We start from the raw sequence: 12,986 nt of genomic DNA on the forward strand, positions 1-12,986 counted from the left end.
CAAGTGAAGCAAGACACACTGTGTGATAACTTCAGTTTGTTTAGTATCTAGTAAGTCATAAATCTAGAGCTGTGGTGTTCACAACATGCTCTAAAAATATGTTATTTGACCTGTGTTGGCTTTTGGGTTATGAGCTTAACAGGAAGTGGAGTTCTGCTCTGGGCCTCAAGAGTCTTGGGCCAGTGGAGTTTATAAATGCAGAAATCATAGAAATCATCTGCAGACCAGGATTAAAAAATAAGCTCTGAACAAAAGAAAAAGTAACTGCCACTCTTAACGTTCACTGTGAAATACTTCTGTATAACTGGACTACGACTAAGATATAATCTAAGACCTTATTATGATGTCTGTCTTCTTAGTATTTCTATTTTTTGGCAAAGAATCTCAAAGTACCTTCATTTATTTTTTGTCTCTGTCTCTCGCAGCTGGCAGAAATCCACCTGGAGCCTTCAAAGCCAATGTTATTCTTCATGAAACAGCAAAAGTTCCAAACTAAGCTATTTTATGCTGGCACCATAAATTTTTATAAGAGCTGGCAATCTGAAATTATATATGACAGAAAAACATTCCCGCATAGTTCCAGCCTGCATTTTTAATTATCGGCTTACAATTTTAATTAATTCCCAAGAGCCTATTTTGCCATCCAACGTATAAGGTTTGCAGAGAAACATAACCACTAATTAATGAATATGCCACTGAGTGGTACCTGTGTACCATGCAAAAGTCCTGCAGGCAAAATTAATACAGCTGCAGTTTGCGGACATAAAATGTACAAGATTTGATATTAAAGATGTAAAAGCCTGTGCTGAATAAATTTGACATATTCTTCATTCATTTCTGATCCATTGTTTGCACATGAACACTGTTCTTTGATTTCACATACTTTATTCTTACCTTAGCTGGCCGAAGCCTCATTCTGCAACTTGTAGAGTTTGGCTGCATCCTGATTGTCGCAGACGTCAGTTCTGGGCACAGAATTCACATTCAGACACATGCTAACCGCCACACACATACACAGATGCACACACACCAGGATCACAGGGCGTTGCAGCAGCAGTAGCAGTGTCCGCAGCAAGGGGGCAGCAATGGAGCAGGGAGATGCAACAGTGAGGATGGCATTTCAGAGCTCATATGTTGCATGTCCTTAATGTACAAGTACAGTCAGAACATGAAGACAAACTGGGTTCACCATAGTCTTACCTGTTGTCATTGAAATCTGTGGTGTTTCCTGTGGACAGAAACAGTGCATAAGGACACAGACAGGTGCACAGTGAATGGAGTTTGGTGGTGCTATGACTTGGAGGAAGTGGGGTTACAAAATACACACGCAGACTAAAATATAACATCTGAGAGCCACTGAAGATTAGTAACTTTGGAACAAGCAGCTGCATAAAACATTTTAGCAATCTGGCAACCTGATTATCATGGCAACAAAGGCTGTAGCAAGGCTTTACTTAAGTTTATACAATTAAAAACACATTACTCAGGAAAAATTGTTTTATTCTACTTCTGGATAAAGTGCAAAGAATGTATTTTAAAGCAAGAATCACAGCATTTTATGAACTATGAAACATAAATAAGTCACAACCAGCATTGTTTTCCAAATTAAAAAATATTTTACAATATTGTTAACATACTTTTCAGTTGTCATGAAAATGTATTTATTAATAGGTAGCAGCTCGAACGCAGCTGAAAGAGGAAAGAATGTATGAATATATGTTGCCTTTTTTGTTGTTGTTTAAACACTAAAATTATACTCAAAAACTAATTAGAATTTTCCATAATTCTTTCACTCATCATATTATTCATTACCGGTTAAAAAGCTAAATTTTTCTTCTCTTATTTTGTTCACATAACAACAAAAACAATAAAACCCAAGTTTTTCTCAAGAGAAACTAATGAAGAGAGACAGAAGCAGCACATTTTGAATATTATTTCTGCACAGTTGAGGTCTTCCTGTCATTATGGCAATGCAAATTATAAAAAGGATTAGAATGAAACTTCCGGACAGAGACTATGAATATAAATGAAACGACAACCCTTTTCTGCACAAAAAGCTATAAAATTGACTGAGCTGCACAACAGACCTCTGGTTAATGTGGGTCTGACCAAGAGGTACATTAATGTCTGAATTTAACCAAAAAGCAAACACAAGCTTAAGCACAGAACGGATGAATATGAATGCTAATGTGACTCCTGGTTGTTGTCATTCATTCGTTGCTTTCATTGGACCTGCCTGAATAAGAGGAGAGTCATTGCTGTCAGTATTTCTGTTCGTACAGCAAATATCAAGATAGCATGCAGGTTCCAAAAACGTAATTTCATTAAAATGTTCATTAATAGCACATCCTTCTTAAAAGCTGCCATTACTGGTAGACAATCAGTGCAGCAGAGCAGCGCTTAACATAGAAAATTGAGGGTTTTTTTTTTCCTTGACCATATTTATCCTCTGTGCAGTTTGTTGAGCTAAATCCATTTTCCAGGTGCTTCTCAGTGCTGGCAACCAGTTTATTACTAAATCCTCTGTCTCATAATCTACCACTGAGCTTTCCTGACAAGAATTGATTTCACAAAACTTTCCCTTGGCTGCCTGACACATATCGACAACTGAACGCAACCGAGAGCTTTCACTGTTGCCCAGGATGCAGAAAGACTGAGCGTAATTTTCCTGTGATGGACAAAGAGAAGTTGATTTAATTAGCGAATAATTTCATTAGAACTCATGCTTCACTGGCTTTATATTCAGGAAGAAACATACAAAACAGAAGCTTTGTGAGAAGTACTAAAAATATTCTGCTGTCAGAGCAAATCACCTTTCAAGGCTTCATCAGAGAGACGGGGAAAAAAGCAAGAGAAAAACTTGGGGTTGAAGCCTTGTGGAGCTATTTGACCACATTTTCCCACAAGCTCTTATTGAAATTTGTCACACTGAAGTACCAGAGTGGAAATTACTAGAGGGGAAAGAGGGACTGCAGCCTTAGAGGTTTAACCAGGTGAATAAATAGAACAGAATACAAACTACTGTGGTAATAAAAGTAAAGAAAAAAACATCACAGCTACTTCCAAGCAGCACAAACTAAATCCATGCTGATTAGATCCCTGAAGGGTTCTCTGCAGAACAGTGATCAGGTCTGATGTTTAATGAAATGCATAAACACTTGCAGCATGTTGATGAATTGATCCCAACACCATTTGTGACTTTTATTGATATTCCCACTGAATCAAAGTGGTGTGATGTTGTTGCACAACTCAAACTACTGTCATGACTGGGTCAGAGGCTGAATTGGTCCTCCAGCTTGTCTGTCGGCTTCTCTGAGTAATGACACTGCAAGCCTAATCTGTCTCCCCCAGAGTCTGCGGCTGATAACACACGTACACAAACACCGAGATGAAGACGGACAAAATCTTCAGGCAGCAGGAGGATCTCACAGTTGGCTGCACATTCTCTGGGCAAACCCTAAAACATGACAGTCTGGATCTTGTAAGAATGTAGAAACTTTATGACTCTGACCTACATTGTGGAAACCTCCAAAATTCACATCAAGTTAAAATCTGCCTCCCGCCTCAGAAATAAGAAATAAAAACCAGATGAACAGTAGCAGGACAGTTTCCGTTATCTGTCTTAACATTCTGCTCCTTGTAAAAGTTTCTAAAACAACATCTGAACTTAATGGCTGGTATGAGGGCATAATGTTGTAAGGAAATTATACTCATAAATTTAAGTGAATTGAGCCCCTGCTGATCAGGGTTACTCATAGCTTTCGCAGGATTTACTTGTAGGAAGCTCACCGTTTTCTGAATCAAGCATTTCTGAAGACTTCTCTGCTTTGCTTACTGCTTCGGCTGAAAGCCTAGAACAGATGAAACAGGGAATCATGTTAAATATGTTACAAAATCTTTGCATTTATCTTCAGATTAAACAACAAATTAAAAAAACTGGCCATAGCTATTAAATGAATAATTTGTATTATTTGAAGTCAACACCCTGTGGGCAGCAGAAAGTTATGTGAACAATAAATCAAGCAGAATTTCTCTCTGGAAAGTTGAGCTTAAGGCTGTTGGTTCCAAAGTTAATTTCTGCCGTCATAAAAAAAAAAAAAAAAACTACAGTCTCAACATTTTTACAGCAATTCACATAAACAGCAATTTTATTAACCCTTCATTTGGTTCATGACGCAAACATGTCCGTCAAGTCCAGCAGCTGTGACTAATTTGCGTCTATTGTAGCATCAAATCACAGCTGTTCTTCTCTTCAACCACAAACACAGGAKATGCAGACGTGATCAAAGAGAAAGATGAATAAAGTGTTCCTCACAGACAGATTCAGACAAGCAGCTGACGTCATCACATCAGAACCACATTCAGAATGATGTCTAGATCATTAAGAGAGTTGAATGTTTTGATTCATTCCAAAAAGAAAAAGTTAAAACTATATTGGATTGTAAAACGTGTGCACACTGCTAATCTTTACAAGTACATGTTGTACATGTGTTGTGGTAAATTATCAGATAAAATAATCCCAACCCTCAAAAACCAACAAAAACCAGGGATTAAGTTAATTTTTTTAAGTTTTGTTTGTTAAAGCCTGTATAAAACAGAATACGTTAGAAAGTTCCAGTGGTTCAGATTTCAGTCTGAATATGAAAAGTAATGAATTTTTAACACCGTTGAGGCATCTTTTTGATTTAATTATTTACTTAAATATGAGATAGACATAATCCTCACTACAGCAGCAGATCATTATTTCCCCTTCTTTTTCTCTCACAGAAAAAATACATAGAGTGCAGCAACTGGTATTTTCTCAGCTGCCTTCTTGATGACAGCCTTTGTGATTCAGAATCCAAACCAATTTGTTCTTGTTATGATGTACATAAATTTACATAAATGTTGTTGGGCTGCATCTAAAACTCTTTCACTTTTCAGTTTGGAAGCATTTGCCTCTCTATAAGTGTACATCCAAATTTTAACTTGTACTTAACAGTTAAATAAAGAGAATGATTTGCTTGTAAAGATATCAAATATTTTTAGTACAGTGTTCAGCACCTGTAATTGTGCTTATTACTGAAAGGTCATCATGGCAACTTCACCACTACGTAGCTGAAGGACTTGTAAAGTTACACAAATGAAACCTTGAGTTAATACTATAGGTTCAAACCACAATGTCAGAGTTCAAGAAACTAGTTGTAAAATGGGAAACCGAGCTTACTCACATGTTGTTCTGAGTGTCGCCGTCGTCGTCACTTTGTGGGTTGAGGAGTTCTGCAGCGCTGTTCTGGTTGCACTCATCCTTAGGTAATCTAGCCTCGGCGTCATGAACTGGAGGAGCATCCATGGGAGCTGCTGGTTGGTTGTTTTTGTTCTGGAAGCCGGCATTGCAGAAAGCGACGGGGTTTTCGCTGTAGCCCCGGATGAAGAAGTGGTTGATGGGAGGATAGAGTGGGTAGTGGCCGGGACGCACAGGCTTGGCTGCAAGTGATAACAGAGGGCTGATGCACAGATTGCAGCATTCATCCAGAAAACCTAAAGACAAATTTAGTTTCCTAAAAGTTTTTAATGTCTCTAGAAAGCTGTGAATGTGTTAATTTGGAACTTCTCGGTTATTCTTAATGGGCCTGGCATAATCCTGTAATGAAAACCATAATTTTAAGGCCTCTCACATAAATCAATATCTTGTTTTCTCATAGCAGAGGCATGCGTGCCTCTCATTATTTCACTGCAATTATCTTTGGTTGAGCCGCTCAAGATGGGAGCTGGTGATTAAAATAAATGATACTGCTTTCTAAGATTTAGCTTTCCTCTTTAAATGCATACAGTGTAAATCCTGTCATGAGGGAATATTTCAGTAAGTGCTAAACCTCTTCAAGCTTAGATGTTTTCTACTTTTCAATTATTGCCACATGCCCGTGCAACCTATAAAACTCAAACAGCACAGCGCTACTGTTCAGTTTGGTAAACATCAACATCTCATAATCTATCTTCTTCTGCTAAATGTGTTTTTAAAGTACATCTGTTTCCTGAGTTCCAAACCAGATTGGTTTCAGAGCCACCTTCAGCAAAAATTGCTGCACCGCACTCACATGTACAAAGAAAAAAAAAGGTGATCTTGAAAAGGAAGGAGAGAGATAACAAACGAGTGGAACTAAAGCGTACTGGGAATGTTGTTTGTGAGGAAGCCACAGAAGGGACATAAAAAGGGATGGTTGCAGAAAGGTTAGCAATTCCTTTCAGTGCCATGGAAAAGGACCAAAGGAGAGGGAAATTAAATGTTAGGAACCAAAGGAAAACTGACCCTATAAAGGAAAACAACTTGAAGGAAATAAGACTGTATTTTAGTAATAATCTGTATAATGTTAACTTCCTATAAAATGAATTAATTACATGTGTTTATGTAAAACTTGTAACTAAAGAATAGAAAGGCCTTTTATACAGATGGTCAGAGGGGCAAGGATGAATTTTACTGTTTTTTGAATAATTATTTTGTTTACTAAATTAATTGAGCAAGCTAAGGTTTGCCTGTGGAGCCTCCTATTTTGTTACCAATTTTGAGTCAAGTAACAAGTTGGTAACATTACATCCCTTGTGTGTGAAGTTTCCTTAAAAAGCAGACAAATAAAATACTGAGATCAAATGCAGTATGAAAACCAGTGAGTAAAATTTTTTCACATCTGGATTGGTTTGGGTTACAGAGAAAAGCAACAGTTGAAATATACGTATTTATCAAAGAAGTTTACATTTTTCTCTTTTAATTCAAAGTATAATGATTTTTTTTCTAACTAGTTTTTTCCAGCTATTGTCCTTGGGACATTTTATTTTCTCATGAACAATAATCAATGAAGATACGTAGTTCTTCCTATTATTATAATTATTATAAACCTTCATGACACTTCCATGATATCCTTGAGTTATAAATATAAAAAAGATTAAAATATAAATACGAATTTGAGTACTAAACAGCACTGCTGCTGTAATAAGCTACACTATAATAACTTTGATAATTGTCTGCCTGAAGATCAGAAAAATCGTGTTAATGCATAATTTAATCCAATTAAAGAAATATTAGATGCAGCAGTGTGATTTAATTCCTAGCTCAGTAATTCTCCTCTTAAAAGACCCAGTCCCTTAGGAACGGCACAGGAGAGTTTCTTAGATAATACAAGACTCTTAATATACAAAATATTTAAATACTAAATAGTAATCAGAAATCTGCATAAAGCTTTAAATGTACCAAACTTTGTTTTCACATGCAGCTGTCTTTTATGCATTATTTACACATGTTGCATATATAACTACAGGATATTTAGCGTATAGTTTTAAAGGAAGATGTAGTTCCTTTTGGGCACATTTACTGAGATGCAGCACATCACACAAAACATGGTGGAGCAGAAGGCTAGCAACAGGACATAGTGTAAAGTCTGGGTCATTTCATGGATGTGAGCAAGGTGTTCATGTTACCTATCTGTGCAGCGTGGGGGCGGCGGAAAGGATTGCGCCTCATCACATCCTTGATTCGCTCCACCTCCTGCTGGTAGCGCTGACGGTCCTTCATGGCGCCCTCCTTGGCCTCCTTCAGCGCTCCCTCCAGCGCTTTAACTCGCTCGGCGGTGGAGCGGAGACGTTTCTCCAGTTTTGGAAGCTCACAGCGAAGATCTGCGTTGTCGCGCACCAGCTGTAACCCATGTCAAAAAATTAACCCGACTCGGACTGACAATGTCAGGATTGATACTTTTGCCTTCCTCTGTGCGGTAGAGCTCACAATGGAGTTGATTTGATCTAGAAGCTTCAAAACTTGTTTAACTTTTAGATTAGAGTAACAATATTATGATTATGAACTTGTGAAAGTAAATCATGCTTCGTTGACAACATGCTGCACTGAACAATGCGCCATCCTTTTCAAGAAGGTTTTAAATACAAAGGATTAAACAGGATTTTAATTATTTAACCACAATATTTTTACTTTTTAGCTCAATTGATATGTTATGAGTTAATGAAGACGCCATAAATTGGTTCGTCCTAACATGACATGCAGAGTAGTATAAAGAAATTAAAATTTAGGATGAACTTCTTGTTAAATAACTGGAAATAGGTTATTCTTGTCTTTCAGCAGCTCTATCTTACACTAAAAGTTCATTTTATTTCGTGAGGAAACGTTTCCACAGCAAGAAAAACACATTTTAGCAACATCACAGCCACATTTATAGCTACCCTTTAAATTTATATATTTTATACAAGCACCCTTTATGAGCTGGACAGTATTTCATCTTCCTCTGTATTTTACAATGTTTTAGGACACAGAGAGTGGGATCCTTTCTTCACAATCCCTCTAAATATCACTTACATTTATTTTTTATTCTTCATAGGAATTAGATCTCAGGATGGGATAGTGATGAAGGACAGCTGTTTTTGTATCTGTTGAACTATCTCTGTTGAATTGACTGTAGGATTATTATTTTGCAAAATATATATTTTTTTATTTTTAACTCTTGATATGTCAAAGATTCTCAAACAGGATTTCTGATCTTTTTTATTTGTATTTTTTTTAAATAGGCCCACAGAATCACAGATCCTTCACTGTATCTAACACTATGTACTATTTCTTCTCACAAAATTACCCTTTGATTTTCAAACACACTGAAGTGTATATTACTGAAAGCTCAACTTTAGTGTCACTTGAAATTGAGGTTCTAGTCAAATTCACAGTAAAAGTGAATAAATTAAATATAGGGTTTTTATTGGCATGACTTTCAAACAACTGGTTGCCTTTGAGTGTCTAATGCTTGTTAAAGGAGTGGGATTAGTTTTCTAACTGTGTGGAAACTATTTTGACAAAAACAATCAAAACACAGCAAGTCTTTATGTGAATCTATTTTAGTGCCTTTTACAATTTATTTACCTGTAATTGTGGAAGGCAGGTCATTTACTTATAAAGCAAAGAATCATGACGTTTTGCTTGGTAGTTAATTTGTTTTCAACAAAGTAATTCATTTTAATTTAAAAGTATAACTCTTTGTGGAATATGATCATCTTTTAAAGACCATAATTTAGCTTTAACAACTTATTCATAAAACATTGTAACAAACAACACTGTGGTAAAACAAATGATAGTAGTTTAACCTCATGAAGCAAAATCTATGTGGATATTGTTCTGCACCTTAATTGCTGCTCTACACAGGTTTCTTTGGGGAAAGATAATGACCGAACCTTTAAACCGTGACAATCTGCCAGAACGTGATCATGCAACCTAATCTCCAAACTGCAGAGATTCTGAATTAAGAGGTTCTACATGCAAGCAAACTTGGCCAACAGGCAAAACATCCAAGAAGTCAGTTAACTGACCTCAGGCTCAGCTGCAGGAGTTTATTGTTTGGCTGTGAATCATTTTAAAAGAAAACAAAGACGAACAGAGCAGAGACTCCCACAGGAGCTAAGAGATGTTGTAAGAGAAATCAGCTAGCTGGACAGATGGATGATTAAATCTACCACTGTCCCACACCCTCTTTGAAAGTCTTATCATGCACCTTGGGGAGCTTGCTGATGTACGACCACAGGTTTTTTTTTTTCCATCTGCACCATGCCAGCAGGTAGAGGATGGGATTGAGACCCCCAGCAGTATCCTCGGGATTGGTTTTCAGCCTGACAAACTGCTGCAGTGCAGCTCATACCAATCTGCCGGCCTCAAAATATTCTGCCAGTCTGCAAAACATTTAGCAGAACACCACTTAGTGTTCTGCAACGGTCCATTTAGGAATATTAAAGAAGATGGGAAGTGTGAGTTTGTTTGTGTGCGTGTGTGTGTGTGTGTGTGTGTGTGTGTGTGTGTGTGTGTGTGTGTGTGTGTGTGTGTGTGCGTGCGTGCGTGCGTGCGTGCGTGCGTGCGTGCGTGTGTGTCTATTTGTTCTGTGTTTGTGTCCACAGACAGATTTTCAAATCTTGATTTTATCTTACAGTTTGTTTTTTCTAAAATGTATAACGTTTGACGCCTAATTTGCTGTTTAATTATGCTGAAGATTGATGGTGCAAATGTTGCTTTTACTTACAGTAGAGCAGAATTCAACAGTTCACCCCATAAACCCAAATGGCAAGAAAGTAATCATCAAGAATAAAAGTTAAGTGTTGGACAGGACTGACTGAATAGTGTCTATAAACAATAATGTTCAAGTTCTGCCGCAGATTCTCAATTGGATCTAGATTATAATGGGGTCGTTACCAAAACCCACCAAAACCCAGGAAAATACAAAGTTTCCTGGGTTCAGCCAGGAAACTTTGTAGTGAAATATTTTGTGTTTTCTCACTTGTGTTACCTGTTTGTGAACTTTACTAAGTTGCTCCAAGTTGTTTTCAAGAAAGGAAATCTTTTGTTTTTGAGTGATAAATCCCCCGGTGTCATTAGGTTCAAGCTCTGTACTCTGTCAAAATAAGAAAAAAAGAAACATCTGTCAAAACTGCGTTACAGAAATTGCTGCTTTTGAAAATGCTGGATTGTCAGACTGTTCGGTCTTGCCTTACTTTTCTCACTCGAGTCGTGAGGTCTTGAACAAAGAGCTTACGGAGGTTGTGCAGGGTGTAGAGTTCACGGGCCTACAGAAGGAGGAAATGAGTAAATTAGCTGTTTAGTGGAGCTGTAATTGGATTGGCAGCTCCTGAAGGCAGTTTATCAAATCGTGACAGTAAATAATGACTTACAACAGTCTCCTCCAGCCCTTTGAGGTCCTGCTTTGACTGCTCATGCCGTTCGCAGAGAAATCTATACATAGACAGGAAGATGACCAGACAGAACATCTGAAAACTGAACTTGTCTTTACCCAAATGATTACCTCATTCAGATCAGAATAATTCATGACTGGAGAACAAAGGGAGCATAGACCGGCTGCTACACTCATGGGGGTGTTGCCCATCTGCCATCTGATGCAATATGCTGCAAAGGTCAATGTAGAAAGGGACCCTTAACAACCAGCTGCTACCTTATTAACAGGAACTCTGATGGAGATGCAAAATGGGTTGGACAGGAAGATGGACGCAATGCAAGAAAATGGTGCAAAAAGTGTACACTGCTAGAATCGTCCACTATAAAAAGACTGACAGAGCTGCAGAGTGGCTGGGTAAAAAATAGGGAAAACAAAAGACAAATGAAAAAAAAAAAAAAAAAAACAGGACGATGGGAATCTAAAGAGGCAGCTTGCCTCCAGGACTCCATATGGCGAGGTGTCTGAAAGACGGCCAGGACAGTAAAGAAGAGACTCACGTCAGTTCCTCCAGCTGCCGGCTCTTGTGATGCTCCCGACTTCTGAGACATTCAAAGTCGTCGTGCAGTTGCTCCAACTCCAGCTGCTGCTTCTGGTTGCAGCTGAAAAAGTTGAAAACCGATCGGGTCAGGGGCGGCAAAAACTGATGCTTTGTGCTTTAACAGCTTTTCCAGAATAGAAAGCAGATACAGAAGCTGTATTGTAGCTCACACATGGGAGTTACTTTCCTCTACTTCTCTGCATCACGCTGTGCTACAGCAAAGCAATTCTCATATTTTAATGTTACTTACAGTGCTGTGAAAATGTATGTACCTCTTTACGGACTTGTTTTACTTTCTTGCTGCAGTTAGGTTTTTTTTTTAGATCAAATACACTTATGATCAGACAAAGATAGCCTTAGTAAAAACAAAAACAAAAAAAACTTTTAACATGCCAATTGGTCTCATATGAAAAAGTATTGACACCATGTTAAATCATGGATTTAAGAGAGACAAACAGGCAAAAGCTGAAGGGATCTGAAATTCAGTGCATCTGTTCCAAGATATTCCTTGACCATTTTAAGGTAAAACATTTTGCTTGGCGTTGCCACATGTCTTTGCATCAAATGTGAAAATAACTGCTCTGGTCAGGGTCTGAGGCACTTCTGGGCTCAGTTTAGTGATAACCAGGAAAAAATGAGTTTTTGGTGGTGGTGGGAAGATTAAGATTTACAGCAGTGCTTCATACCCTTGACGGGCACTTTGACAGCAAACAGGGGCTGATTAATTGGCCTCTGGATAGAATCAGGTCAACACTAAACTACTAAAATTTCCTTCCCAATATTAAAAATATTTACCAGTAAACATTTTTACACATCTTAATATTTCCCTTTTATCTGAAGGTATTCCCTTTTGTTTCTAATCCTTTCATCTCCGAAATACGAAACGCAAAAAAAAAGACATCTGTGCACCAATTTGCCCGTTTTAATAAAAGGATCAGCAGAAAGCCTCTTTTTTTCTCCCTTTCACATCCGTTCGGCCTCAGTAACACCCATCAATCCATTCCAAGCTGCTTATCCAAATTCAGACTGTGAAAGCAGGATAAGCAGATCTGTACCAAATGTGTGTTCGCGCAAAAATGCTTCACATCTCTTCCTTTGGTGGTAGCGGGTTACTGTGAGGCCAGCTGGGATGTGTGCTTCAGTTCTTTGATGGGGTCTGCGGCCTGGCCGGCGGTCTCCTTCTGGGCGGTCATGCTCGGTATAGTACATCGTCAGTTTCAGGCACCTAAAGGGACAGCTATTTTCACATTCAGGCTGAGTCAGAGCAGTGGCTCTTCATGCGGAGGTTTGGTAGAAGCAGCTAAGCTCTAATGTCTTCCTACTCCTTGGCTTTGTTTGCCTCCCACGTCTTTATCTCTTGTAGTGATGGCTTAGATCTTCTGAGAATTCAGCTAAAACTATTTAATCTATGCTGTTTGAATATTTTGCCTTCTAATTGATAATGGTTAGTTTGGAAAAGAAGATGCAAACAAAAACAGAATTTTAAGATTTTTAAATCTTTAAATTTATATATACCTCAACAATTTGAATCTATATCAGGGACTGATATTAAACCCAAATTAACCTGGTGAAAGTTCAAATATTGAACACAAGGAGATTTGCTAATTAATATTATCATTGCTTAGCTTGTCATAACTCTAGTATGATAGGTTTTGGTAACAAATGGCCCACATCTGTTCTGAGGAAATACCTTTTAGGGACAGCTA

General features: G+C 37.9%; 1 protein-coding gene across 3 annotated transcripts in view; it reads right to left on the minus strand.

Moving 5' to 3' along the window:
- The window catches only part of kif5ab (kinesin family member 5A, b), an 88,338-nt gene that overhangs the window by 5,525 nt on the left and 69,827 nt on the right, over positions 1–12,986 (minus strand). Inside the window, exons 20-28 of one of the 3 annotated variants that reach the window (XM_008408475.2) lie at positions 11,240–11,341; positions 10,681–10,741; positions 10,504–10,575; positions 10,299–10,403; positions 7,453–7,666; positions 5,211–5,466; positions 3,790–3,851; positions 1,201–1,228; positions 895–965 (exon numbers count right to left, since the gene is read on the minus strand). In XM_008408475.2, coding sequence (XP_008406697.1) covers positions 896–965; positions 1,201–1,228; positions 3,790–3,851; positions 5,211–5,466; positions 7,453–7,666; positions 10,299–10,403; positions 10,504–10,575; positions 10,681–10,741; positions 11,240–11,341 — 970 coding nt within the window. In that variant the 3' untranslated portion in view covers position 895. The other 2 variants (XM_008408474.2, XM_017304898.1) reach the window with 2 other exon arrangements.

This window comes from Poecilia reticulata, linkage group LG5, assembly GCF_000633615.1.
Source record: "Poecilia reticulata strain Guanapo linkage group LG5, Guppy_female_1.0+MT, whole genome shotgun sequence".
Classification (NCBI taxonomy): domain Eukaryota; kingdom Metazoa; phylum Chordata; class Actinopteri; order Cyprinodontiformes; family Poeciliidae; genus Poecilia; species Poecilia reticulata.